The sequence below is a fragment of the Cladophialophora carrionii genome, assembly GCF_000365165.1.
Source record: "Cladophialophora carrionii CBS 160.54 unplaced genomic scaffold supercont1.8, whole genome shotgun sequence".
NCBI lineage: Eukaryota > Fungi > Ascomycota > Eurotiomycetes > Chaetothyriales > Herpotrichiellaceae > Cladophialophora > Cladophialophora carrionii.
This window is the reverse complement of record NW_008481833.1, coordinates 490,255-517,822: the sequence shown is the minus strand read 5'-3', so window position 1 is coordinate 517,822 and position 27,568 is coordinate 490,255. Positions and strand designations below refer to the sequence as shown.

Below are 27,568 nucleotides of genomic sequence, written 5' to 3'. Positions count from 1 at the left end.
CAAACAGCAAGGTCGGACGTTCGTAGGGGGAGGGAACATTAATGTACGTTAAATGTAGGCGACGAAGATCACGAACAGGGCAACGTCTTCCTCTAAGCAGGGTCTCTGATTAATGAAGGCCACGCCAATCTTTCCCTGTCTCCTCCGCAGATGCGGGAATGTCAAGCTGTAATCGCAATGGGGCCATCTGCTAAGGGTGCGAGGTGCAACATGGATGGACGGACTTGAGCGAGCCATGGACTGACAGAACAGCGCTGGTGCTCGCTTGTCCTTGCAGCGCATTAGCACCAGGTTCGTTACATGCTGGTTAAAGCGCTATTGATGCTGAATGGTTGTGAGGTTGGAGGTGGCCAGTGGTCGATGAGCATCGAGATAAGCGTCTCGAAGCTCGGGATAAGCATTTTATCAGGGCACACGATTTGCCCAAAGAAGCCCTGGCACTGGGGATAAGGCGCATCTCTAGCCGGGCCCAAAGCAGCCAATGCCTGCTTATCCCTCTTTGTGGGCAGGACCCAAAGCTGCCATTCAGAGAAGGCCAAAGGAGAAAATAGAGCCGAGGCTTGAAATGTAATGCCTTGTCCATCGTAAGTCATGCACGTGGAAGACAAAGAAATGGGTAAGTCTGCGTTTACAGAAATCGACCATGGCATTCATGAGAGGTCAACAAGCGTGTCCAGGTTAAGGCCCCGAACCACGCGGATCATATTTTGTATCAGTTAATCAAATACGACCCCCCACAAGTGCGTACCACTGGTGTGATTATGGACCATCAGCCGACGGTCGAGGCAAGCTCTAAAGAGCAGCCATCAAGCAAACCCATCCCAAATTTCGTTAAACGAGTGTCCTCGGATTCAACCTATGCCCACGTGAACCAGTGCGCCATCGAAGTGCTCAGCTCCCTTGAGCATCAGAGTCTGGCCTCCGCTGCAGCACCAACCACATCTCCTGTTCACGTTTTGTCTCCACAACCATTCCGGTTCCCCCAAAGTCCATGGCGACGGTAGCTTAGCAGACTGGGTTCGGCCCATCAAGCGGCCCACTGGCGGAGCTCAGATCACAGGTGGGATAGAAGAACGCGGCGACAGCGATGATGACATACGCCGCAATGAGTAGCGCCCCTTCGAGATAGTTGCTACGCCCATCAATCATCAGGAAGCTGACGATGAAGGCGCTTGCAAACAGACTGACGGTCTCGAAAAGGCTAAAGTACAGACTCATGTCCGTCTTGATGATCCATCCGAGTATGACCATCAACGGAGTAACAAATAGTGCGATCTGGATACTGCTCCCGAGAGCGATGTTGATGGCCAGATCCATCTTGTTCTTGGCAGCGACAGTGACGGCCGTGACGTGCTCCGCGGCGTTACCAACGATGGGCAGGATAATCAGGCCAATGAAAGCCTGACTGACGCCACTGTTTGCGATCAAGTAGTCAATGCTGCCGACCAAGAACTCGGCACACAACGCAACAAGACCCGTGGAGCACAACAGCAGGACCACTGCTGAGGTTTTCGACAAATGACTTTGGGGCTCAACAACAGCATCGGTCTGTACCTCAGTTGGAGCTTGCACTGTCGACGCGTCATGTTGCGGAGGTGCAGAAATTGAAGGGGCGAGTCCGTGGTGAGAAACAGTAGGACGTAGGATGTCCGGCATTGACGCAGTTCGACGTACTTGCTGAGAGAGGGCTCGTGGCTGGGACGTAGGCCGGATCGGCATTGCAAGCGGTCTTCCAGTGGCCTCATGATGGGGGAAGTTGGCAGAGCTGAAAGCTGGCTTGACGGCTTCAGAAATATTGCGAATGTTGAATGGCCGTTTAGCGATAGCGTCAGGAGGGATTTCTTGGGTTTCTGCAGCAAAACCCACTTGGGGTTGCACGGAATCTGCCGTCGACAGAGAATTCTCCTTGGTAATGGTTTCTACCGTCTCCTTTTCTTTCCCGTTGTCTCTGCTCTTTTCCTTGTCTTTCTTCGAGCGTTTGGACTTCTTCGACTTCCTGTGGCGTCTTTTCGATTTGTCCGAGCCTTGGTCGTTCTGCACTCCGCTCTCGAAATCGCGAGAGTGAACAGTGTGTGCGCGTGAGCGGTGTCGGCCTGATCTTCCTTCACCATCAAGATCGGCCTCATCACCACTAAAGACTGGCTCTAGCTCGGCAGAGGTCATCCCGGTCATCATGGAGCCGCCATGCCCGGTGAGGACCGAGGAACTTCTAGTGAAGGTCGGAAGAGAGGTATTGTCCTTTGTACTAGACGTTGACTTACGGCGCTTCCGGCGGAGAGCACGTTTGATGCGCTTCGCGGTTGTATTCGAGTTGGAGCTTGAGTCAGTGTCGCTGGAACTGGAACTGGATGAGTCACTCGAGGAGCTGGACGAGTTTAGGATCTCGGCGAGAACTCCAGGATGTGACTCTTCGTCGATGAGGTGCTGGGGGGTGCTCTGGTACATGAAGGAGTGCGACTTGAGCGAGAAGAGCAGGTAAAGGACGTAGACCAACAACAGGACTACGCTTGTACCGCGTGAGACTTTCAGCACCACGTGATCGGCTCTGTCAGTGTTCGAGAAGGAGGCATGGAAGGCCGTCTATCGACGAATTAGTACGCCACGCTGATCAAAACGGCTTGTTGTAAGCACTTACTGGTAGTAGAAGACTGATGACACTCAAGCACAGTAGACACGCGCTCATCTGCGAAACTGTCGAGTTGTACAGTTGTTCTCGGAACCGGAGACCACCGGCAATGAAACACATGCCCAGAATCAACAAGAGGTTGGAGAGAATCGACCCAAGAGCAGCGGCTTGAACTACGCGCACCTCCTTTGCCGCCAGAGCAATGATGAAAATGATCAGCTCAACGGCGTTACCGAAGGTGACATTGAGTAGAGCTCCGATGGTGTCACCCAATTTGATGGCGACACTCTCGGTCGCAAACGACAAAAGCGACGCCAGAGGGATGATTGCCACTGCGTTAACGGCAAATACGGCACTGGGACTCACGACGTCGGTGTGCACCCAGTCGACCATGATGCCCAGTATGATGCCAATCGGGACAAAGACGAGAAGCCAGTTGACCCAGCTGGAGAAGATGATGCGCTTGACATCGCGGAAGAATCGGTTGACCAAGGGCGCCTTGCCCTTGGGAGGAGTAGTCCCTATGGCGGAAGATTGCGTTCCTTCTCCTTTCTCGTCCACAACTGATGCAGTTTGGTGGCCTGTATCCGATCCTCCGTTTCGAGGGTGGTCTGTTTTTGTTGCAGGACCAGCTGCAGAGTGACTGTTCCCAGCATCCTGTCGGCGGGTACCTGACTGATGGGGCGCAGAGGTAAAATGACCCGAAGTCTGGGGCTCTGTTTGGGGGGGATTAGGGGACTTCGGTGTGAAGGGAGTCTTGGTTTTAGCCCATGAGTGTAGACGACTTGACAGCGGAGGCTCGTCGGCGGAGTCGACCATCGGCGTCTGAGTGAGCGTGCAAGAGAATGATGAAAAGTGTAACAGACTCGCTTTCAAAGCAGGTCACGGAGAGATGTGGACGAAAGAGAGGGTACAAGGCGGGGAGGCGACACGAGTTAAGCCTGAGAAAGAGTGAGCGCAGACGTTGCGAATCGTGGGATAAGCGTGGGAGTCGGTGGCCAACCCAGTTCTGGGCGCGCTCTGGGTAAATCAGGGAACACTCCAGTGAACGGGCGTCGCGGCGAGGCAGTGGAGTTAGACGGCTCGGAGCCCGCAAGTCGGCCGTCCAAGCTCGTTTCTGACTCGCCCGTTGCTCTTGAGGGGGACGCGTCAGGCTAACGGATGATGTGTGCCGAGTTCTTGGTGTTCTTCCAGAAGCCTGGTTGATGACAGAGTCGATTGTGGTAGAGGAGCAGGAATACAGAGGACAGTGTGTGAGAGCACTATAGTTTTGTTGATCCCAGAACAAAGTGGTCTCGTGTATATGATGCTGTGCAAAGGGGGACCTTTTTCAATGCTCTGAAGTGAGAGAGAGCAGCCTGCAAGCCTGAAAAAGAGATGCCTGGGGCTTATCTTATCTTGCCGCACTAGTCCCCATTTGGTCAAGTTCTCATCTGTGGCTTGGCATCGACCGGGGCTTCGTGGGGTCTGGCCGCAGGCTCGGAGACGAACCAGATCCGCGAGTGCCCTGAATACGAGTACTGCCGGGTAGTTAGGACACAATAATGTGCATTTTCATCAGAAGCAAAGCTCTTGCTCCAGGTTGACAAGTGCATCACGATCTGGATGGACAAGCAGCAGCATCCCTTTGGGACACATGGGAGACTCCAAATCCGGTGCGGAGAGTCTGTCGGTTCATGGAACGCAGGGAACAATATGAAGGCGTCATCTCGATCTTGCTCAGTCTTTGAGATTGTTACAGATGCAAGCACGGTAAACGGCACTTCAGAGCTCACTGATATTTCGTACCGAATCGTTGGCACTGGGTTTTGCGATTAGACACACATGGCTACCCCTGCTGGTGCTGATGCTGATGCAACTCTTCTCCGTGATCAGTTGAAAGGCTCGTTCGAGCGTGCAAACGATGGCAAAGTGCCAGTCCTGACTCACTTGAATGACGATACATCTTGGCTGTTGTCCCTCGCATACCCCGACCAAGTCTCGCCACCAAAGGGTCGTTCGCGCTACAACATCTTGATCGATCCGTGGCTGGACGGGCCGCAAGAAGATGTCGCGTCGTGGTTCTCAAAGCAGTGGCACCTGATGGAGAGCAGTGTGCGGACTATCGACGCGCTCAATGCCGTCCTGTGCGATGCCGAGAGGTCGGAATCCCAGAGCACCACTGAAGCAGGGAGGAAAGGCTGTTCTTTCATCGATGCTATAGCCATCTCCCATGAGTTTACAGACCACTGTCACCAGGCCACACTGCTCGAGGTCGACCGTGCGGTGCCTGTCATTGCGACCACGAAAGCAGCCCAACTGATCAGAACATGGCATCATTTTGACACGGTCATGGAGATGCCGAACTTCACGACGGGCACCAATTGGCGAACAACCAGCATTCCTCCTCTACCCTCTTGGATTGGCATAAGTCGATTGGTCACCAACTCTGACGCTCTGTATTACCATTCAGCAGTAATGATCTGTGCGCAGCGGCCTGACTGTTCGGCAGAGGCCGTGGATGCGTTGATATACACCCCTCATGGCGTGGAAGCCTCGACCCTGTCAGTGGTTGCTACAGCGTCGCCTCCAGTGGATGTTTTGGCTTTGCTGCATGGCCTTCATGACGTCTCCATCAAGTGGAGCAAACAGTTGAACTTAGGAGCAATCAACGCGGTAAAAGCACAAAAGATGCTGCATGCAAAGTACTGGATTGGTACACATGACGAACAGAAGCGAGGCTCTGGGCTGATAGCTCTTCTACTCCAACGGAAGATCATAACAGTTCAGGAAGCGATTGACCGAGTCCAGGCTGCAGAGAAGGAGGAGTCTGGGGACGCTTCTGCCACCATAGAAGACATGACTTGTGTGGAGCTGAAAAACGGGGAGAGTATGACGTTAGGCTAGGTACGGGCATGCGACTCTCTACTCGTAGATATATTGCGAACATACCTAATTACACTGTGTTTCGTATAAAGCACTCGATACAGTACTCCATACTCCGTACTTTGCCCGGGATAGAGCCACCACGGCCACCACGGCCTTTCTGCGCTTACGGAGGTGATTGCCCCTGCTGTGACGCTCTGGGGCTGTTGCGGGCTGTAACGCCCCAGCGGCGGCCGGGTACGAGTCCCCGTCGTTTGGGGAGGGTTCACATCCCTCTCCCCCCCGAATCATCGGAAATCACAAATGCCATGTTGGCTCTGGGCGATCCTCGCTGCTTCGGTGCTTGGAGTGAACCGCCACGCACACTTTCCACCACTTGCAGTAAAGCTGTTTTGTTCTACCACAAGCCACTCGAAGCATACTCGTACTGTACGTCCTTCAATGCACTAACCCGCACGGGCGAGTTACAAGGTCTTATCGACCCCTGCGTCCATGGTCCACACACCGCTGTCTCTTCCAGTCTCTCCCCAGCTGCACTGATCGACGGAGCCGTTTCCATTCCCCAGTCACCCCTCGGTCTCTCCTCACTCCCGCTCTGTAATCCGAACCCATCGCTTCGACTACTCGTATCAATTTCTCCTGAGGGCTATTATTACTCGTATTACCCGGTCCTGATTCAAGACCCGAGCCCATCTTCAGATACTCGTACCCGGACCTTTGATCCGCTCGAGACTCTTTGCGCTGATTCGCCACTAAGGACTGCGCAGTTCTGAACGGCCCTGGCTTCTGCGACCCTGCACTCCCGCAACGCAGGACTGATCAGCCGCGGTTCCAAGCAAAGCTCGCTTTCCCATGGTCACACTTGCAGCTGGTTATCCTGCCTGCAAGTTGGGTTTCTTTATTGGTGGCACGGAGTATTGCTGTCGGTGCTCCCTTGCCCGCGACCTCGATCGATCTCCCGGCCCTGCGCACCTCCCATCACCCGCCCTGTCCTCCCTCACTAGATCGAGTCTTCCACTGTTCCAGTGTCATTCTTGCCTGCCTATCGAGTCTAGCCGCATTCGGGCCAAGAATGTGACTTGCGAATGAGTGCTACATCGGACACAAATGATATCCCCTTCGGTTCAGTTTCGCAGCACCCCCTCACCACCACCGAAACCGCACCTCAGTCCTTGAAGCGCACCCATCGCTCCGCCATCCGTTCCCCCACACCCGACCACCCTACCACAAAGTATCCGAAACGTTCGTCGTCCAGTGGGCTGCCGGGCTTAGACCATGGTGACCTGAACGAGAAGCAGCGAGGTCGACGGGGTGGGCAGGAGGAGGGCGAGGATATTCCCGTCAACATCAGCCCAGGAATGCAGGACCCTCAAGCAGGGAATAAGATTTCCCTCCTAGAAGCTGCCGCAACAGCTCTCAGCCAAGGAGAGGACGTGCCCTCCATGCGGATATCAGCACCAGAGAGGAGTGTCGCAGGGAGTGCAATACCAGTAAGGACATCTCCTCATGCAAGCCGAGCGGGAAGCGAGAACGGAGCTCGCGCACCGTCAGATGCAAAAAGACCAAGCGGGAGCCAATTGATGCACTCTGTGGCCCTGGCAGAATACCTTCAGCTGGACGAGCGACCTACCTTGGTCGTGGACATTGCCGATGAGGTCAACACAACCTCAGCTGGCCTCAGCCTGGTGTTCGCGAATGCAGCACTGAGGGCTCGCGCTCCTCTTCTGGAACATGTGCAAGGACGGGCGGAGGATCCGAGTGTACTGCTTGAATTGGGGACGCCGTTTTCGGATTTCAAGGCGTGGGCTCTCAACGCTCTGACAGAACCAGATATTGTATCGACTTTCCCTTTTGCAGGGTGGCTATGGCATGGCGCCCTGATACGAAAACGGTTGAAGGTCATCCATGGACGCCAACACCCTTTTTCGCCGGCGCCGATGGCAGAGGGCAATACTCGGTCCGGCATGCAACAGTTTCAAGGTCTCGGATCGGTCTCTGGTTCCACCACCCAAAGCGGTAGCCGAGTTGAATTCGCGTCGCAAAGCTATTTCGACATTCCCCCACGCACGAACAGCGATGCCCCTCGAGCTCTGCATAGCCTGGTCACTGACCCTTTACCAGATGCTTCGCCTAGCGCCCTGGACCCAATGTCCCCGGTATCGAGTGGAGATATGAAACATGCGGAGCTACTGTCGGGATCTATTCCACCAAGCACCGGTCAGAGAATCGGTCAATTCAGCGCAAAGAACGATTCGGATCCGGACATTATGGTTGTTGATGATAAAGCCTACTTCGATTGGACACGTTTGCCCGTGTCACCGTCTCTTCCAGCGCACGTTCAGTTCGCCAGAGGGGTTGACTGGACTAACACTAGTCTGGGTCCAATTCAAGACTGGTCTGTCGAGCTTCGCGGAATGTGCAACCTCATCATGGCGAGTCCGCATCCGTCGGCAATGTACTGGGGCAAAGACCACATTGCTATCTACAATGAAGCTTATGTTCTGCTGGCGGGACAGAAACATCCAGCACTCATGGGTGCTCGTTATCGAGATGCGTGGTCAGAGATCTGGGATGCCCTGGAAGAGGTCTTTGACAATGCCTTCAAGAACGCACAAGCGACCATGAAGGATGACGACTGCCTGTTCATTCTGCGGAACGGCTTTCTGGAGGAGACATATTTCTCTTGGTCAATTATCCCTTTGATTGGCGCTGACGGTGGAGTGGTGGGTCTGTACAACCCAGCTTTTGAGAAGACGCGGCGCAAAATCGCCGAGAGACGAATGTTGACGCTCCGTGAGATCGGCGAACGAACAGCTGCGGCTCGACAAGTGTCGCAATTCTGGGGTCTGCTGCTTCAGGGCCTCGAGTACAATGAATATGACGCACCCATGGTGATGGTTTATTCCCTCAATGAAGACTTGGCAGATAGCGATGCTGCCTCTTCCGGCTCCAGTGGTGCTGCCTCTAACAAAGTCTGCTATTTGGAAGGTACATTGGGCGTTCCTGCTGGCCACCTAGCTGCCCCTCCCATCATCGACATGAAGACAGGCACGAAAGGGTTTGCCAGTTCTTTCCGACAAGCGTTGACCACTGACAGACCGATCGTCCTTCGAGTTGACGACGGCACATTGGACCCCCACATGTTAGAAAACATTGAATGGCGCGGATTTGGGGACCCTTCACGAGTCGTGGTTATCGCTCCAATCCATCCAACAACAGGCGAATCGACGCTGGGCTTCCTGGTTATGGCCACTAATCCGAGGCGACCCTACGATGAAGACTACGATTTGTTCGTCCAGCTCTTGGGACGTCAACTGGCCACATCGATTGCTTCGGTTGTGCTCTTTGAAGATGAGATCAAGAAAGGCGAACGAGCCGCTCAGTTGGCCGCTCAAGACCGCATCGAGCTCAATAACCAGCTTGTTGCCCGGACTCAACAGGCCGCCGAGGCAGAGAACAGGTTCACGAGAATGGCGGAACTCGCGCCGGTAGGTATCTTCATTGGCAGTGTTGACGGCCAGCTCAACTTTGTCAATGACGCGTGGTATGACCTGGCGTCATACCCTCGAGACGTCCCGGTCAACAATGAGTGGATGAACTATGTACTTGAGGAAGACCAGCAGAAGGTCCGAGAGACGTGGAGCACCATGTTGGACAAGAGATGTGCAATATCCCTGGAGTTCCGGTTCAAGACCCCGTGGCGAGACAGGATTGGCAATAAAGGACACACTTGGGTGCTCACGAGTGCTTCGCCGGAGCGTGACGAGGACGGACGGATACAGCAGATCTTTGGATCAATGACCAACATCAGTGCACAGAAGTTCGCCGAGAACTTACAGACCCGAAGGATGAGGGAAGCTGTGGAAATGAAACGGCAACAGGAGCGTTACATTGATACGACCTCACATGAAATGCGCAATCCGTTGTCTGCCATTCTGCAATGTGCTGACTCGATCACTGGATCTCTGAGCGAGATGCGGGACGCAAACGGCTTGACCAAGCCCCAAATGGACATTCTCGACCTTACCATCGACTCTGCGCAGACCATCACACTCTGTGCCCAGCACCAAAAGAGGATTGTTGACGATGTGTTGACCTTGTCAAAACTCGATTCAGCCATGATGACGGTGACCCCAGTCGACACCCAGCCAATCAACGTCGTGCACAGAGTTTTGAAGATGTTCGACGCCGAGCTGAAGACGGCGGATATCAAGATGGAGCTAAGAGTCGATCCGGCTTTCACAGCTTTACATGTCGATTGGGTCCGCTTGGATCCCCATCGCCTGTCGCAAGTTCTGATCAACCTGATGACTAATGCGATCAAGTTCACGACCACCCAAGAGAACCGCATGATACGTATGCACGTTGGGGCCTCAGAGGAAAAGCCGTCACAGGAGGACAGGTGGGGACTGACGTACATCCCATCCCGATCTTCCAAAGTCAAAGATGTTACAGCGGCGGCAGAATGGGGTCTAGGCAAACCCTTGTACATCCATTTTGCCGTCCAAGACACTGGCCGTGGCTTAGACGAGTTGGAAAAGAAACAACTCTTCCAGCGGTTTTCTCAAGCCAGTCCCCGGACCCACGTCACATATGGCGGTTCAGGCCTCGGTCTCTTCATCTCAAGAGAACTCGTTGAGATGCAGGGAGGTGAGATTGGTGTTGCTTCTGAGAGTGGGAAAGGAAGCGTATTTGCATTCTATGTCAAAGCTCGCCGAACTCAGGGCAACAGCAGCAGCACGGAGGACAGCTCTTCATCGCCCAGAAGCAGGAAGGGCTCCAAAACAACACCGTTGACAGGTCTAAGCACCCAGCTTTTCTCCCCGTCGTCGAAGAATGACCACTCGATGTCGAAGCCCACCACAGGTCAAACCACGCTATCCGGATCATTCCACATCCTGGTCGTGGAAGACAACCTCATCAACCAAAAGGTTCTAGCGGCTCAGCTACGCAAAATCGGCTGCTTCGTCCACGTCGCAAACCACGGGGGCGAAGCCATTGACCATATCCGCCAGTCGAAATTCTACCGCGACCACGTCTCTGACGGCGTGGATATTGACGTGGTGCTGATGGACCTCGAGATGCCTGTAATGGATGGCCAGACTTGTGCGCGCAAACTGCGGGAGATGCAGACCACAGGCGAGTTGGTGGCGCATATACCTGTCATAGCCGTGACCGCGAACGCGCGGGCCGAGCAGATCGAAATGACGTTGAAGAGCGGCATTGACGATGTGGTGAGTAAGCCTTTCCGCCTACCAGAACTGGTTCCGAAGATGAGGGATGTTATGGCGAAGTTTGGAAAGTAGCAAGGGTGAAGGTTGTGATGAAAACACACCCACACAGCATCTTCTTTTCGTCATGTTGCACAGCTTCGCCGCCGCCATTTCCAGAACTGTCTGGATGCAAACGCAAGCGAAAGGAAGGGACAGAGGAGAAGAGTCGAATTAGACCAAAGTCGTCTCTTCCTGGGCAGTGCAATCACTACAATGACGACTACAATAACTCAAGTAACAAGGCCGACGCAATGTGCTGGGCCTCATCATCTGGTGATTAATATCAGGGACCGGTTCGCAGGACTGCGTAAGATTCTGGACATGGAAGCAATGAACCCCCTTTGTTCGTGTAACGCAGCCTGATAGAAGGTACGGGGTTGTAAGCATCGACATAGGTCGGTGCAAAGACATGGATTGAGCGGCCAAGGCTCCCTTTCAAACACAAGCGAACATAAGAGTTCATCAATCAAATCACAAATCCCAATCTGAACCTGAACATGAACCTGAGCATGAACCTGAGCATGAACGCCTGTAACGATGAGACAAGTCATAATGGCACGGCTCGTTGTTTTGCCGTTACTATATCCCGCATGTTGCATGTTGCATGTTGCATACTGCCTGATGTGCCCTGCCTTTCTCGTTGAGCTGTGTCATGACTGTTAATTTCGTGTCCCTTGTTTGTATCGCATCGCATCACATTGCATTGCATCGTATCGTATCGCATCGCTTCGCATCCCTGCAGAATACACTCCGTACATGAGTACCCAGAGGATTAACCCGCTCGTCGTTTGGTCCGTGACTATCGATTAGGATCTCATTAGTCGGCCCCCCCGGAACCTTTGTGAGAAGACGAACTGAAGGCATGCTCTTCCCCCAGAGGATTGTGGCCTAAGAATCAAGGAGCGTTTGTTACTCGATTGGGTCATGTAGTAAGAATTGAATCCACTCACTGGCCTATGGACGCGCTTCCTCCTTTTGGGAGACCAACACCTTCTGGATACAGTACCCATGCAGTGGAAGAAATACTTTAGTACATTCTACTATATGTGGGCATGGAGGCCCACTACTATCGCCATGGCAGGGAGCTCGCTCGCACTGTCCACAATATTTCGTTGTTGGGCGGCCGAACATTATGAATCGGTAGGGTTCTAGGAAATGTATCCCAAAGGGCATCTCCGCGAAAACCTAAAGACACATTGATAGACTGATAGACTCCGCAGTGTTCGCAACGGACGAAGTAGCTGCGCTTCTGTGCAATGTGGCCGTCGCGGCAGAGGTACCTTTGGCCCTCGAGGAGGTCGAAGTTCAGGTTAATATGTCCCCTCGGCAAACCCGCCGGTGATTTCGCTGGCAGGGAGATCTAGTCTTGTGGCGGGGTGTCATCGAGGTGTGAAGAGTCGAACTGGGGCGTGATTGATTATCGGTTGTGAGCTCGACAAGGATATCCACGTTCCGCTTACGGAGGATTGCCGTCATCTAGATCTATGGTGTCAATGTGAAGAGAGTTGCTTGTGGTTGAGTTGACCCCTCGCGCGTCCTATCTGTGTTACCCTGTGACAATCCGGAAACCGGCTCTTGTGTGACTGTTGAGGGCGCGGGCTGTCTAAATTCGCCGGGGTGGCCAACTACTGATATCCCTGAAGCAGTTTCGTGAGCATTAGAGGCGGGATGCTCGCATTCGGGACAGCCGTCAGGTAGAACCGCGGATTGGAGTCATGGGTCTAGAACCGTTGAAGGTTGCTTCCCGAGCCCGGAGCTGAGAGACAATGCGCTTCAGCTCGGTAACAGTCATAGATTAAATTTCGGAGGAACCGTACTTCGATGTCTCTACGTCGTTGTTCCATTGTTCAATTTCGTCCCGCCGTGTCTTCGTCATAGAAACAACGTCGAGTTTGAGTGAGGCTGCATCAGATAGAGCTGGGTGATCGACCTCATAGTCATTGGCGACAAGCTGCAGGGTCTCAAGCTGATCCAGCCACTGTTTACGGGTACGCTATGGCTCGTAGCTGAAATTTGACTGGTTCGATGTGGTTCGTGATATCCTGCAGTCCGACGATCAGGACCTTGACTTTCGAAACCAGCGCCAGGAATTTCTTTCGGTCTTTGAGGAGCCATTTGAACTTCTTCTTGAGGCTGATATGTCGACTTCGCGCTTTAAGTTGGAAGTTTGAGATGCCGATAGATTGCGAGATGGTCTGCATCAAGGGACGTGCTTCATGTCTCTGCCGATGGAGTCTCATCCGTGTCTTTCCAGCAACCGTACTAAGATCGCAACTGCTCTGTACCAGAGAACAGCTTCAAAAGTGCTTCGAGCGTCGTGATGACCAGGCCTCTAGAACCAAATGTGTCGAGTGCGCGAGGCTGGGCGTGAGGCTGGACAGGCGGTGGAGTCAGGCCCATCGCCTCACCCCAAGTGTAGAGTCTGCCTTTTCCGATATTGGGCTTGACCAAAGCCTCAAGGAAGTTGAGTTCCTCCGATAGTGATGCTTTGAAGAACTCAAATGCTTCAATCCATGCTTTGAGCAACCCAGCACTGGTGACAGTACCGGCTAAGATGCCTACGGCCGCAGCCATGAGGGGCCTCGAGCACGTATAGATGTGTTGAAAGAGAACAACGAGGGGTATGGAGGAAATCAGCCTGATGGGAGTCATGGACGCCAGGTCTTGCACCGCCAGCTGGAGAAAATCAGGAAAAGCCGTTCGTTCGCAGCAAATCCACAGTAGTGAGTGTGCTGTATCTCTGTCCGATCACGCTTGGTCCGACTTCTCTGTCCTCCATTGTTACATCACCTTTACGATGCACTGCAGAGCATTCTGCAATTCCTGCGGTGATCCTCTTGATGTCGGGTCATAGCTCAGAAGCCTGGAAAGGACACGAGATAGAGCGTGCAGCTCCTCGTCCGTAAACTCGCATTTGGGTTTCTCGTACTCTTCAACGGGTATTTCATCCTCATCTTCGCAGTCTAATAACTGATCATCATCCTGGTCATAGTTGAGCTGGAGATATCGGTCGAAAGTCATATCCCTTGTGCGCGCCTGGCTGACGAGTTCTCGCGTCTCGGTATCCAAGTCCCCCAACCATTTTGCGGGTGGGGAGCCGAGAACCATTTTCAGTCCCGTCATCATGCTGCTTCTGTCCGCCAGAAAAGCATCCGTGAATGTCCGACCTGTTATTGTCTCAAAGAACTGCATTCCACCGTCTGTCAGCTACAGTATTTGATGACGCCTTCAGAACCAGGTTTTACCAAGCATCCCATGCTCCACATGTCCACGTATTTGCTTAGTCGTTGGCTGTAGATGGCCTCTGGCGCTCGAACGTGCCAAGGAGTGGCGAGTAGCCGTGGTGGGCTGTTGTGGAAGAATGCTTCGCCAAGGTCAGTCGTCGGCCAAGACGCGCTTCACAGTCATAGCACCAGTCGTACCATTTCCCAGATCCATAGTCTTGATCTCGCTATCACTCCCCCGAATAGACTTCGGACTGACCAGATATGATGGCATCGAGGGCTCTAAACACTGCCATCCCGTCTGCTGACTGGACCAGTTCTCGGCCTTCCAAGGCGGGGATATTATTTGCTCGTCTGGCAATGCAGCGATCTCCGGGGCCGTGAAGAGAACATTCCTGCTATAAAGATCTTAATTTATATCAGTATTGTCGGTTAACAGAGAACATCGTAGTGTTTCGGGAGAATACTCACCTCCGTGCGCCACACCACATTTCCAAAGATAGTCCAACCCGAGAGTCACTTGCTGAGCTACACTAGTGGCTGTCGTCCTTGACAGTCGGTGTCCAGGTTGAGCATCAGCCCGGGACTGCACGTCAGCTCCCATGACATCCAGCACCAGACCTTTGTGCGATTTGCTCAGGTCGAAGTCGTCGAGAAGGTGTATCACCGCATTACGCCCTGGATGTATAAGATTGTCCTGGGCGACGGGTGAGGTTCAAAGGTGCTGTAGGATCTGCAGCTCACGGTCGTTGGCGTTTGCATTGATTATTTTCAACGCAACATTCGATTTCTCCCTGTCCCCTCCAAGTCAGTCGTGGCCATTGCACTAGGATGTAGGGTACAACACACTGAATGTCTCTTGCCAGCCAGACAGTTGCAAATCCACCCCCTCCAAGCTTATGTACCACTCGGTATCTGCCATCCTTGAAGAGGTCGCCAAGTGCCACGGGAAGATAGCGGCCTGTGTGGTAATTGTTCGGGTCTTCCGCTTCAACAATGCACTCGTAGGATCTTCTGGACAGTGGGGCGCGAGTTGACACTCTGACGCACCGGTTGCGTGAGAGGAGAAACGGCGGTTTTCGACCAAGCAGCTGCCGATGATTAAAACCATGCATATGTTAATCAATTATGCGTATCATCAACAGAGATGGGGTGGTACAGTGGTGTGGACTGGCATGGAGGATCCAGGCGGCGAAACGGCAACGTTGAAAAAGAGTCTTAGAGACGCTGCTTTTGAGCTCCTTCGCCGTGCCCGGGACTCGTGTTGTTGAACTTCAGAGACATATATACATGGTTCGGAGTCCAGGGCGTGTAGTACATACCTACGCTTATCGTATCTGTATTTCACGACGTAATGCTTTCCTGTCAGCCTTGCGAAGCCTCGTTTACAGTACGAGTCGAGAGCTTCTCTCGCGACAGGCAGCCACCATGACGGCAATCGACGCTCATCTTAGATTGAACTCAACCCATACTAGTTATGCCGTCGTTCTCAACGCTTAGGTAAATACACGCTCATCTCAGCTCGAGATCCCCGCCTCCTAGTCGACGAAGATACTGGCTCCTCGATCCTGATCGCGAAAGAGACACCAATCCCTTGCCCTAGGCCATACCGCTTAGACACGCTTGAGTCCCTCGTCAGCCTTCCACATCCAGCACCTACTTCTTAATCTCTCTACTCTACACCCCGTGCCACGACGACCAAGGCAAAGCCCAACGGAACAATGCAAAACATGGCAGACTGCAGGTCCGAGGTCAAACCATCATTCAACTTCACATCCCACGCATCACTCTCGCCCTTCACCGTGCCATACAAGACATACATTGCCAACCGGCTTAACGCTCGGTCCACGAAAACGACGCCCACGTCCCGACACGAGAACCAACGCCAGTACGAATACCAGCACGTCGCAGTCGGAGCGTTGGTCTTTTCTCGGTTCGACCCTCGACTTCCCTTCCAGGTCGATTCTCACGTCGACTCTCACGTCGATTCTACCGCGAGTGCAAATGCAACTATCACCTCCAGCAATCAACCCTCCGAGGCAGGGCCAGTATTAGACCCAGACCCAGAATCACACCTCGACCTCGACCTCAAACTCGACCCACGCATCCTCCTCCTCCGCCGCTCCTCACACGACAGCATGCCCCTCCGCTGGGAACCCCCGGGCGGAGCCTGCGACGTTGATGACCCAAGCATCCTGCACGCCTGTGCCCGCGAGTTATGGGAGGAAGCCGGTCTCGTGGCGAGGTCGATCCTCGGTGTCGTCAGCACGGAGGGCCGCGTGTTTTGGACGAGAAGTGGCAAGGCGGTGTGTAAGTTTGAGTTTGTCGTCGATGTCGATGTCGATGTCGATGTCGATGTCGATGTCGATGTCGAGGTCCACGTGAATGGGACAGCAGGACCGCCACCACCATCATCGCCCCTGCCGCCCCGCGTGACGTTGGATCCCAATGAGCATGTGGATTTCGTGTGGGCTACGGAAGGAGAGTGCCTGGCTGGGCGGACGAGGAGGGGTTCCCAGGACGTGGAACTGGTGTTCACGAATGAGGCACAGAAAATGGTCATCTTGGAGGGGTTTCGACTTGTAAGGAACATGATGCATCCAAAGCACGCTGAAGAAGCAGAGAGACCGGTTGTGTCATGACGAGTTACGTGGCAGTGAATCCGGAAAGACAACCGTAGAGACAATTAGAAGTGCTTTTCATTATTGGTACACGCTGCTTCACTTGATGCTACACACGTCCATTTCCGAATGGGTTGACTGCATGCCGCAAAAGGCTCCTGTTTCGCTCCGACTTAACTCCATATGCTCCCTCCATCAAGTTTCTTCATTAAGACATTTTCAGTCGTCAGACAGTATGGGTATGCGTCGAGGTGGGCTCGATCAGACCGTGGTAGGGACAGGCTTGCGGCCAATGCTACTGGTGTTGTAGTGCGTCCCTCCGGTCATGGTAGCATCAGAATTCCTAGCAGATGAGGTACCATTCGTGAAGCCGTGTGTTCCATGAAGACCAGCATTGGCTTCTACATCGCCTTCAGGCTTGTGCATATAACGCTCGTGCTGCATTGGCCCAGTGTTAAAGCCAGCCGCTTGGCCTCTAAGCCCGTGTGCAGCATCGAAAGGAGCCCCGCCATAGTGTTCTTCGTAGCCCCAGCCAGCTTGCCTGGTGAAAACAGCAGTCTCGAATCCTCCAGCTCCAGCAGCGCCGGCCCCGTAGGAAAATGGGGTGTGGCGAGTCAGCGGAATATGGTTGAATCTGAAGTCCCAGACGGAGGCGTAGACCATGCGGTAGCTGGAGATGGCAAAGACTGAGCCGATTACGGCACCAGCCAAGACATCGTACCAGTTGTGGTATTCGTCAATTGTAAGGGCACCACCAATCAGGCAGGCACCAAGAATAGGAGCATAGGTGGCAATGAGCTTCCAGAACGCTGGGTGGTGGTTGCTGAAGACCTTGAGCTTCGCATTAAGGTAGAAATAAAGGAAGAGGAATCCGGCAAAGGCGGCAGTGGTGTGGCCAGACGGCATGGACTCAAGCGAATCGTCAATCTCATCGACATCGCCACGGCAGATATTGCGCTGAAACATGATGCTTTCAAATCCTGAGCCCGGGTGAGCACCCATCAACGCTGGGTCCGGGTCGCAGACGGCCAAGAAATGCGGTCGAAGGCCACCGATGAGCCACTTGATGAAGACTTGAAAGACGGCAGCTCCGATGAGCGCGTAGAGAAGACCGATAACCGCGTTATTGACGTCCCAGAAGGAGCGGATGCGGAATTGCATCACCAGGAAGACGAAGATGGGAATCAACGAGGCAAGAAGTGCGGCAAGCCAGATTGGGACGATCTCGTGACGGAGGGGATAGGCGAAATCAGGGAAGACAATCTCTCCGTCGGAAAAGGTCACTGGGAATGAGCGGCTGGGTGCTGGTTTGGCTTCGTAGACACCCAGGCCGACTGCGCCCATGGCGGCCATCGTCAAGAGATCGAGCCAGGTGAACTTGAGCCTAGAGAGCACGATTGTCAGATCGTCCTCTTGCACTCGCAGACCAGGCCTGTAACTCACCATTGTCCGAAGCTGGGTCTGCGGTTGAAGTTGCCGGAGTCGACATCGAAAGGCTGCCGGCTTCTCTTCTCGTTGCGGAGAGCGTGGCCGTTCGTGGTATTGCCAGTTGCGGCTGTGTCATGAGTACGTCTGGAAAAGAGGCCCATCTTGACAATAAAAATCGCTATCAGGTACAAGCGGAGAAATTGTGCAGTGGTTTCTGTTTGGACAGAGTATGAGGACGAAGAGAGATGAGAAGAAGCTGCCTTGATGTGGGCTCACCGCAGAAGCTCACTGCCGCACCTGCTTGCCTCAGGTGAAGCAGAAGTGAAGGCAAGCGCGTTGGTCGAGTTCAAGTACTCGTATTTACCTCCGACGGTGCTCTCTGTCAGTATGACGCAGTGGGAATTATGCTAGCGTGCCTCATGAAACTGTTCTACTGGAATGAGCAGTCCCCTGCCTTGTTTTTGGACATTCAACCCCGTCGCTTGCACGAAACTGGCAACGGTCTAACGTGCGATTGGGGTTGGAATGCAGATCCCTGCAGCGCACCAGCAAACTTGGAAATCTTGTCCCACGCTACGTGCTCGCATGACGTGGAGTTGTGGCTAGTGACATCCACTGCTACAGGGATCGCCTGTTGAGGTCTGAACGGATCGCGATGAAGGAGGAAACAAATGGAGGAGCACGCAGAGAGGCATCTGACCGGTTGGTGACAATGACAAAGAGTTCCTACAGTGGACTACCTACTCCAACATTATACTAATGATTCTTGACTGGTTCTGGCGAGTTTACCCTTCCAGCCCACCGAGTTATTGGGACGAGCAGTGCAAGAACAAGCATCCCAAGCTTGCGTCAAGCTTTCACCATCCCGGTCATTTGTGGCGCAACGCCACGATCATCTTGCGTCACCTCCATGAGCGGTGGAGTACGCAGGTCAGCACACCAAACAGACAGGACGATACACCTGTGACACGCTATCCTGGTGAATCTTACATGAGTACTGTAAATTCCTAGTAGTACTCAGGGACCAATCTCAATGCTGGTGACGCCAACCGTCGCCAAAGTGGCGCATCGTCGAGTCTCACCGATGTGGTCTCGATCGTTCTTTGATCCGATGGCAGGCGTGGGCGCTCCAGCTCGAATAAACCATCGAATCCACGTAGAACGGGATGATCGTTTCCAATGATGAAGCTCACGGAACTCCGTCATGCACATACCCGTACTCTGTCAACAAAGACGCGGACCACCATTATGGACAGCATCCCGGTCTTGGGGCCAAGGGCAATAGAATCGGCATGTGTACTGTACAAGACTGCATAATCCAAGGACGTCTTTTTCCAATTTGAATGATCGACTTTCTTTGCCATCTGTCCGAGATACAGCACCAGGCATGGAACAACGTACGAATAGTCCCATCCACATTATATCCATATACTGTCACCACAATTCGTCACATTGAATTCACATCCCAAGCCGATCTCCTCGCTCAATGTTCTGAGCTCTGAGACGATAATATCGCCTGGGGCGGGTCCATCCATCATTGTGTCTTTGACATGGATTATATGCACCGTTACCCCTTGGAGCGGCTGAGGCAATCTCTCTTTGGCGTAGGTGGCTGAGCCTGGGAGTGAGGAAGAGCGCTGATGGGTAGCTGAGGCCAGAATAGAAGGTGCCACCGAGCCGGTCTGGAAGCTCACATTGCGGCCCCGGGCCGGCGTGTGGGGAGGGGCCACGCCGCCAGACTCACGCGGCTCGTGAGACTGTTTCCTGCGAGTAGAGGAGGCAGACCTGGTGCCCACATAGCTGCTAGCAATTGGTGAAGGTGGTGTGGTGTCAAAATTCGTGGGTTCCAGTTCCGGGGTTATTGTCAGGTCGCCGTTCAAGGCTCTCTTGCGTTTCCTTTTCAGTTCCAAGGACGTCGGGGGTTGCCTCATGGTCATGTCAGGGCCTTTCGTCGAGACGTCGACGGCGTTCCCGGTGATCTGACCATCGGCAGTGTTCGAGCCATTGGTGGTCCTCTGTTTCCGCCTGTTAATCACACAGTTGGCGAGGAAGACAAGTTCGGCGATGAGATGTCTGGGACACAAGTGGCCATAAAGATCCTCGTTACGGGTACTGTCATCGTATGAACATTCGATAAAGAGAGCCTTCAGTTTTCCATCCACCACCTTCCCAGCTGCGTCATCCCAGACGATGTGATTTCGAGGAGAGAGGCTGACGGAGTCGGGCTCGACATCTCCGAAGATGAGCAGCTCATTCCCTGTGGCATCGTTCCGGATGAAAAATGCTGAGCTCGGCACAGGTTCAAACATGTGGCTGCTGTCTATGTGACTCGAGGCGAGCGGTCCTCCCCCAACGCCTGGGGTGACAGGGCCCGCGGACATCGGTATTTGATTTGGTGCAGGGACATATGCACTGGCGTTTTGGGACGACTGTTGGGCCACAGCTGCGAAATAGCCATGATCATCCGATATGCGAGAAAGTCTTCTAGACGGGAAATTGTAATCGGGCATGTACCCAAAAGAGTCGCTGTGATGGTGCGAAATGCTGTGTGATCGCCTATGGCATTTGCCATGACTGACGCTCCAGCACTTTGTGGCGAGTCCGTCACACACATTGACATAACCACGCGACTCGCCTAGACCGAGACGAGGATTGCCTCCCTCAATCAGGCGTCTGTACGTGACGAAGCCGACGCCATGTCCTTCGTCGGACAGGTTTGGCCACAGCCAGTCATTGAATATGTGGTTCTTGATAGCCTCAATTGTCGAGGGCAGCGCCACAATTGCTTTCGCTTCTCGCCCGTATTCGAGGGCTGGGGTGTTGATGGCCATTGCCGACAGATGGTCGAGATGTGGGTGCGTAATTAAGAAGCCATGAAGGATTTCTCGAAAGATGTGGAGTGCATTGGCCTTTGCGCTGATATGTGGGAAGCGAAGGCCGGCAAAGGGCCCTTCTTCAAGAATCTTCGAGTATCCCGAGGGCGGGAGTTTGTCTGATCTCAATGGCATGTCTCTTTGGAGGATGCGAATCATACTGGCAAGGTGGGCGCCTGCATCGACGGCAATCATGGAACTCTTGCGCCATTCTGTCTGTGGCGCTCTCACAAGCAAGCCGGTGATGTTGTCTTCGCGCGGTCCGCCGGTAGATCCCTAATGAGCATGGTAAGACGCTGCGACACATTCCCGGCACAGTCACGATGGAACTCACCAGCACTATGACCTGGAAAGAAGCACCATCCTTGGCCCCAAGTTCGCGCGGCTCAGGGCCGGTGTCGAGCGAAGCATCATTGTTCCCCCTCATTGAGTTGTTTTGCCCAAGATCCTTTGTTCATTGACGCCGGTGTCTTGTTACACAAGCCCTTTGTTCGCGGCCCCGGGACCCAAGTACCTGGACGATCGGTGCGGCAGCGGTCTCGGCTAAGTGCTTCTGGCTGGGGCCAAGGTCGTGAGAGCAGGCGAAGTCGATGAAGACGAACAGAGATCAGCCGATGGTCCTTGGAGTTTGTTTGTCAATCACAGGTATGTAAGCTCATTTTAGGTTCAGTACAGAGACACGCATTGGTATGTGAGGCTGCGGCCTCAACGCAGACATTGTCTAGGTTGCAGAGTCTGGTGCTTTTTGGGTCCAGAGAGTCAGAGGATGATGATAAGAATGATGCGCGGGTGCTGAGCGATCCATGTTCGTGTTCACAAGCTCGAGCAGACGAACCGGAGCCAGTGGTTCGCAGGTGTTTGCCAAACCCCCATCCTGCCCCAGCCTGCAAGTCGGAGGCGCTTTAGGGCTCAAACGGAAGCTGCAGACGAGCAAAATGCGAGCAAGCCCACCAGTGATCCAGTCCCCGGATTTCCAGGGGGTTACTCCGTACATTCAGATCGATTGGCTACGGGATGCATCACCCTGCACCATATGCATGACGGATGTCGTTGACAAGCTCTAAAGAGTTCTGGATGTCTCGTCTGTCCTCGTGCGAATACGCTGAGTTCGTGTTGATGGCTGATGACTACATAATACCCAGCCCTGTTTGCTGCGTTTCAGCCGTATCTGGAACATTCTAGCCCAGCATTGGTCGTACGAGGCTCGTCTCGGATTCTAGTTTGAGATGGAAGTCATATACAAGTCAACTGTCGTCAAGGATAATCAATTCATGCTCGGGGTATCTTCATCAAATATGGCTGGGTCCTGCTGCTTCGCCTATGGCAGCATCATAGGTAGGGATCGGAGGTCCCCCAGCTTGCAGCAAACCTTGCCGTTCATCATCGTCGCCGTCACCGCTGCTTCTCCGACTGCCAGTTGGGCTGGAGTACTCTGGAGGCGGTATAATCTGTTGACCCGCCGGCGTGTTCTCCACGGGCTGGTGCTGTATGTCACCGATGTCGAAATAGGTGGTGGCCTGGCTGGGTAGGTCCTGCGTCGATACATGGGCAAGTTGTGCGAGTGATATATCTGTGGGCGATCGTACCGGACCTGGGCTGCCGGCTGGCAACCCGAGCCTCGCCAAACCACTGCGGGTTCTTGAGTGACCGGGTTCGTATGTCGACTGTCGGGTCCCTTCTCTTCCAGTTTCGAGCAGAATACTACCTTGCTCACTGCCATATGGCGGAGGTGGTGCAAGACTCCCAGTCATTGGCGCCAGTCCCCACTTCTTCACATTTGCTTCAATAAACACGAAGCCCATCTGCCCAAAATTTACATGCACATGGCAGGGCCCATTGGCACCAACGGTTGGGAAGAAATTCTGGCTCTTTAGGTTGTGGGCAATCTCGTCCAGCTTTTTCCCGTTCCTGGTGAAGAAGATGCTGCCGGTTCGCGGCCGGTAGCCCACGCCGATCACGTCACCTTGCACATAAGCAGGGCCATACGTGCTGGGAGTGAACGGTTGGTTGTACCGACGGTGGCCCGTCGAGAGATAAGCGACTGATGTTTTGTGGAAGCCTACCACGATTAGCGCTCGTGCAATATAGACGCGTCCATATCGACTCACCAGGTAATCTAAACAGAGGATATGGTTTCGTGGTCATTCCGATGCTGATCAAACTGTTCTCCGGTTTATCGTAGATTTTGGCCTCCCAATAGTACACCTCGTTTTGTTTTGGGACCGGCAAGTTGCTCTGGACGCTGCATTCGGAGTCGAAGAACTCGATCTCTGTCCTCGCCTCGACGAAACAGTTGGCGATCTCTAGCTCGGGTTCGAATTCCCAGGCCGATACGCCTTTTTCTTGGATGGCGAGGAATTGCGACAGTGAGATATCCGTCTGCACGGACTCCGGAGGATTCGCTTGAACAAATGCTGCCCGAAGGTAAGACTTCCCGATAACAACAGCGGGTCAGAATGATTATGCCTACCTTTTGCCCTTAGATATTCCGTCCGTTGTAACTCGTCCATCGTCTCCAACGCCTCAGCCTCCTCATGCGCAAACGCTTGCTCATCGTCAAACTCGCCAGGCCGACCTATCCGATCTAACAGGATCCGACCTCGAGATGTATATTTGAAAAAGAAGAAGACTGCAAGAACCAGAATTGCAATGCCGGCGGAGCCAAAGGCGGAAAGCAGACCGATGAGGATCCCCCGGCCTGTTGACCCGCCATCACTGATGTTTATAACGATAGATGTGGGCGACCCATCAGGATTTGATCTGAAGGGAGGGCGCATACCTCCCCGCCATCCATCGTGATCGGCGAAGGAAGATGAGGTGATGGAGGTCGGATCTGAGGATATGGACGTAGGAGATGATGAAAGGGCGGTTTCGAATGTCATCGCGAATAGCTCATGTTGAAGCCGTTCGGCACCCGGACGCATCGCTCAGAGAATGAGCTTGCTGATGGGAAGGAGAGGGAACAGTGCGAGGTAAAGTTGGAAAGACGTCAAAGGGTGGCAAGGTGGTGATGTGGAAGCCGAAATGCCAGGTCTGGATCGAATGGCGCAGGCGGGGGATGCGGTTGGTCAGGGTCGCCTAATCGATCGTTCGACGGCTGCGGCAGGGCAGAATTGGGTGCTGTAGTTGCGCCTAGCAACCGTCTGGGTCCCGTATAATGAGACTAGACGGATCGATTCAGTCAGGTGCAATGCTGTCGAGACGGGAATATAGACACAATGCCACCATTCTCGTTTGTACTTGGGGAAGAAAAGTACCCAGCAATGAGGAATCGAGGAGCCCAGACAGAAGGTGCTTCTGTGCTGCAGCGGATGAAACACAGCGGGTGACGGCCGGCCCAGAAGGAAACCCAAGCTGCGGCGCTCCGTCACTTCTCGGGGCTAAACTTCCGCTCACCAACCAACGACTATTGCCAAGAAGGATCGCTTAAAGGGTCTGCCGCAGATGTCCCTCAGGTCCGTCTTCCGTCGAAGCCTGCGAGACTGCAAATCCTCCTTGCCCATGTCTATTTTCCCACTCTGCAAGGCTCAAACCAAGTGCTGCAATGTCCTTGGAGTCTATATCTTTGTATCCCTCCTCTTCGCCCTCCATCCGGTGAGGTTGCTGCCACCATCGATCTCGATGACATTACCGGTCATGTGAGCTGATGCAGCGCTGCTAAGGAAGAGCACCAACCCTGCAAAGTCTGATGGCTTGCCCACTCGTCCTGTAGGCTGTCGCTCCAACAAAGTATCCATATACTTCTGGATGCCAAAGTTTGTCATGCGCGACGGAAAGACTCCTCTGCATATGCATATTAGCGGAGAGGGCCGGCTGTAGAGCCTGGGGAAACTTACGGGCAGATACAGTTCACCATGATGTTAAGAGGAGCCAACTTGGATGCCTGTATCTTGGTGAGGTGTATACAAGCAGCTTTCGAAGGACCATCTAGACCGAAAGTCAGTATCGTTGCATCGCTCAAGCCCGAATCAAACGTACAGCTGTAGGTTCCGTGGCCTGGAGCTGAAAGACCTCCGTCTCCAGACGCTGTGACATCGGTGGTCTGAATTCCAGCCATCGAGGCAATATTGATGACTCGTGACGGCATGTCGGCATTGGTGCCCTTGAGCAAAAGGTCGTGCAGGCCAACGGTCATATAGAAGATGGATTTGACATTCAATGCCATCAGTTTGTCCCATCCGCTTTCAGGGAAGTCGTCGTATGGGGCACCCCATGTAACGCCCGTGTTGTTGACCAAGACTGTCAGCCGGTCGGTGCGCTTCTTGATCTCCTTGACAAGCCCGTCACACCCAGCTTTGTCTTTGAGGTCGGCCACAATGTATTCACACTTGCCCGGCCCGATGGCATTTATACGATCCGTGGTCTTCTGCAATTCTGATTCTTTGCGGCTGGCAATGAAGACTTTCGCGCCGTTCTGGACGAATCCTTGAGCTGCCATCTCTCCCAGCCCGGTGGCTCCTCCAGTTACCAGGACAACATGGTTGCGAAAATCAAACAGCGACGATACCCGGAGATCTGCTGTGGAAGTCATGGTGTTGTCCTATGGTATCCTACACAAACGTGAGCTTCTGTGTGACCAGCTTTATAAATGAATCCAGATTTCTTCCTAGGAAAAGACAGTAATGAACGATTAGAAAGAGAATCATCCTAGAATTGGCTTCGGCAAAAGACCGTTTAAGGATGATGATCAAATGGCCAACAGCCTCGGCTGTGGATGTGGAGCTTATCTTTCCCCAGCTTTGGGGGGACCAGTGATGCTGCTGACGTACCTGCCTATGTAGCCCCTTGATCCGCCCTACTGCCCTCAGGATTGCGGAAGGTTTTCCTGCAGGCACAAGCAGCGTGGCAAAGATTCGTCAACTCAACCAATTTCATTGCCATGTTCCCACAACCAGGCACCGTAGCACACCTGTTTGCCGGACTTTACGAGTGCTCGACCTGCTCAGGCACCAGATCTAGACTCCAACGAGTAGTCGGGACTGCTTCCTTCTCCGGCCGCCGGATCACGCGATGCAGGCGTTTGTGGCTCATACAAGAGCTCTCAACCTCTCGTGACTCATGGACACTTAATCGGCCTTCTCTTCGGCCTGGGCACGCCACCCGTGCTAAAGCCTCGCACAACGAAGTCTCGCTGTGCCTGTTTGGATGTCGTTAAACGCAGGCATACTCAACATTCAACACGCTGTTCTGACTTGGTGGTCCTATTTTCTGTGGTTGAAGGTTTGTTCCATGTGACTCATGCCGTGCATGCACCACCAGACACACCTGCCAGGGCTTGCCCAACATATATCTTTCCTTTGCTAACCCTGCTTTCTTGTGCCATCCTATTCGTATTCCTACTAATTCAACCAGCTGCCGCTCATTCAACCCAAAAAACAGCCTTATCCCCAATTCCTTGGAACCAGAAACGGTCAGCTCGTCATGGCGCACAAGCACAATCGCAGACGGTTTCGTCCCCGCAATCGCAACCACAGCACTTTGAATCCGACCTTCGACATACCAGACGATCTATCAACTCTATACGAGTCGTCCATTTTCCCTTCAGCCTCGCCCTCCCGTACCGGCTCCAGACAGCCTCCATTGCCGGCAACATTACGAGACCCCAACGCCAATGTCACTTCAAAGCACTGGTATAACAGATATACAGCCTGGCAGAACCGAGAAAAGGCTCAAAAGCGAGAGGCTGCCACGATCGAGGCTGAACAGATCCAGTTGTTTGGTGGTGAGCCAGGAGACGACGTTGATCTTTGCTATAAGATGATGGAGGTGTTCGAGGGCATGAATTGGATTGATACCCTTGAGTAGAGGAGGAATTGGTGGTCTTATCAGTACTACACCATGGTTGATGCTGGCAAAGATGCTTGGAGGGACGACATTCGACATCGACTCACAGTAACGGAATCAGTTCAGGTTCGGCTCGCAACAATGAAGGCTACAGATTGGCTGGATTGGCCCAACACGCTTGGACCCGTCACTGCTGAGGAGGGTGTGTTCACTGGCAAGCGGTGATTGGTGCTCGCGCAGTATCAAGGGGAAGGCAAGTGCCTCTGTTTTCATACGCGCTGGAGCTCGTTGCCTCGTTGCCACATATCGATTCACTCCCAGAAGGATTTTGGAATTGTCCACTCATATTATTATGTACTTAGTCATCTCTCGTCTCAATAAGGAAATGAGACTCGGCCATCGTTTGTTCTACTCTTTGAGATTCAGCGGAGACCTTCTGTTCTCGAACTCCCTCCATACCTCATCCGAGGCTTGCGGCATTATCGCCATCCCATAACTCTTTGCGCTGTTTCACGTAATGAAAGTCCGACCCGTCATGAAAACCAAATCTCTCGCCCATAAGCCTATCGGCCGATCAATCGATGTGCCGTGCCACTATGGCAGGACTGCTAGGCGTACCTTTTACATGCCAGGGTCTTCACTTTCTTGTTGCGACGACTTACCCATCCCAAATGCGTCCGGCTCCAGGCTCTTGACTGCATCATTGATTATAACATCATTCACCGATCCTGGAGACCATGTAGCCGGTGATGCCAGAAAGTTCAACATGCTCGACTACGTGTATACTAGGAAGAGGATGAAAGTGCACCGTTTCATGTCCCTCACTCGGGCGGCAAGGTCTTATTCAGGACTGGTATAGATGGTGGATGTGGTG

The 27,568-nt window shown here is 53.4% G+C and overlaps 10 protein-coding genes across 10 annotated transcripts; 4 read left to right on the top strand and 6 right to left on the bottom strand.

Moving 5' to 3' along the window:
- Window positions 1–1,005: 1,005 nt before the first annotated feature.
- G647_08842 (calcium/proton exchanger) lies at window positions 1,006–3,445 on the bottom strand (the record flags this gene model as incomplete). The annotated part of the gene is made up of 2 exons (XM_008733148.1): window positions 1,006–2,580; window positions 2,636–3,445. 2 exons carry the CDS (start codon window positions 3,443–3,445, stop codon window positions 1,006–1,008), a joined length of 2,385 nt encoding a protein of 794 aa, XP_008731370.1.
- Window positions 3,446–4,450: 1,005 nt separating this feature from the next.
- Window positions 4,451–5,512, top strand: G647_08841 (uncharacterized protein; the record flags this gene model as incomplete). Its single annotated transcript, XM_008733147.1, has 1 exon — window positions 4,451–5,512. The coding sequence occupies one exon, from the start codon at window positions 4,451–4,453 to the stop codon at window positions 5,510–5,512; it is 1,062 nt and encodes a 353-aa protein (XP_008731369.1).
- Window positions 5,513–6,576: 1,064 nt separating this feature from the next.
- Window positions 6,577–10,797, top strand: G647_08840 (uncharacterized protein; the record flags this gene model as incomplete). Its single annotated transcript, XM_008733146.1, has 1 exon — window positions 6,577–10,797. The coding sequence occupies one exon, from the start codon at window positions 6,577–6,579 to the stop codon at window positions 10,795–10,797; it is 4,221 nt and encodes a 1,406-aa protein (XP_008731368.1).
- A 1,949-nt stretch (window positions 10,798–12,746) lies between these two features.
- G647_08839 (uncharacterized protein) lies at window positions 12,747–14,910 on the bottom strand (the record flags this gene model as incomplete). Its single annotated transcript, XM_008733145.1, has 8 exons — window positions 12,747–12,916; window positions 13,050–13,440; window positions 13,561–13,950; window positions 14,010–14,128; window positions 14,187–14,396; window positions 14,460–14,666; window positions 14,733–14,782; window positions 14,831–14,910. The coding sequence occupies 8 exons, from the start codon at window positions 14,908–14,910 to the stop codon at window positions 12,747–12,749; spliced, it is 1,617 nt and encodes a 538-aa protein (XP_008731367.1).
- Window positions 14,911–15,718: 808 nt separating this feature from the next.
- On the top strand, window positions 15,719–16,630 carry G647_08838 (uncharacterized protein; the record flags this gene model as incomplete). The annotated part of the gene is made up of 1 exon (XM_008733144.1): window positions 15,719–16,630. The coding sequence occupies one exon, from the start codon at window positions 15,719–15,721 to the stop codon at window positions 16,628–16,630; it is 912 nt and encodes a 303-aa protein (XP_008731366.1).
- A 240-nt stretch (window positions 16,631–16,870) lies between these two features.
- On the bottom strand, window positions 16,871–18,198 carry G647_08837 (uncharacterized protein; the record flags this gene model as incomplete). The annotated part of the gene is made up of 2 exons (XM_008733143.1): window positions 16,871–17,993; window positions 18,053–18,198. 2 exons carry the CDS (start codon window positions 18,196–18,198, stop codon window positions 16,871–16,873), a joined length of 1,269 nt encoding a protein of 422 aa, XP_008731365.1.
- Window positions 18,199–19,455: 1,257 nt separating this feature from the next.
- G647_08836 (uncharacterized protein) lies at window positions 19,456–21,337 on the bottom strand (the record flags this gene model as incomplete). The annotated part of the gene is made up of 2 exons (XM_008733142.1): window positions 19,456–21,186; window positions 21,245–21,337. 2 exons carry the CDS (start codon window positions 21,335–21,337, stop codon window positions 19,456–19,458), a joined length of 1,824 nt encoding a protein of 607 aa, XP_008731364.1.
- Window positions 21,338–22,199: 862 nt separating this feature from the next.
- G647_08835 (protein SSH4) lies at window positions 22,200–23,792 on the bottom strand (the record flags this gene model as incomplete). The annotated part of the gene is made up of 3 exons (XM_008733141.1): window positions 22,200–22,969; window positions 23,019–23,324; window positions 23,381–23,792. The coding sequence occupies 3 exons, from the start codon at window positions 23,790–23,792 to the stop codon at window positions 22,200–22,202; spliced, it is 1,488 nt and encodes a 495-aa protein (XP_008731363.1).
- Window positions 23,793–24,467: 675 nt separating this feature from the next.
- On the bottom strand, window positions 24,468–25,441 carry G647_08834 (uncharacterized protein; the record flags this gene model as incomplete). Its single annotated transcript, XM_008733140.1, has 3 exons — window positions 24,468–24,693; window positions 24,747–24,837; window positions 24,889–25,441. 3 exons carry the CDS (start codon window positions 25,439–25,441, stop codon window positions 24,468–24,470), a joined length of 870 nt encoding a protein of 289 aa, XP_008731362.1.
- An 890-nt stretch (window positions 25,442–26,331) lies between these two features.
- G647_08833 (uncharacterized protein) lies at window positions 26,332–26,715 on the top strand (the record flags this gene model as incomplete). Its single annotated transcript, XM_008733139.1, has 1 exon — window positions 26,332–26,715. The coding sequence occupies one exon, from the start codon at window positions 26,332–26,334 to the stop codon at window positions 26,713–26,715; it is 384 nt and encodes a 127-aa protein (XP_008731361.1).
- Window positions 26,716–27,568: the final 853 nt, after the last annotated feature.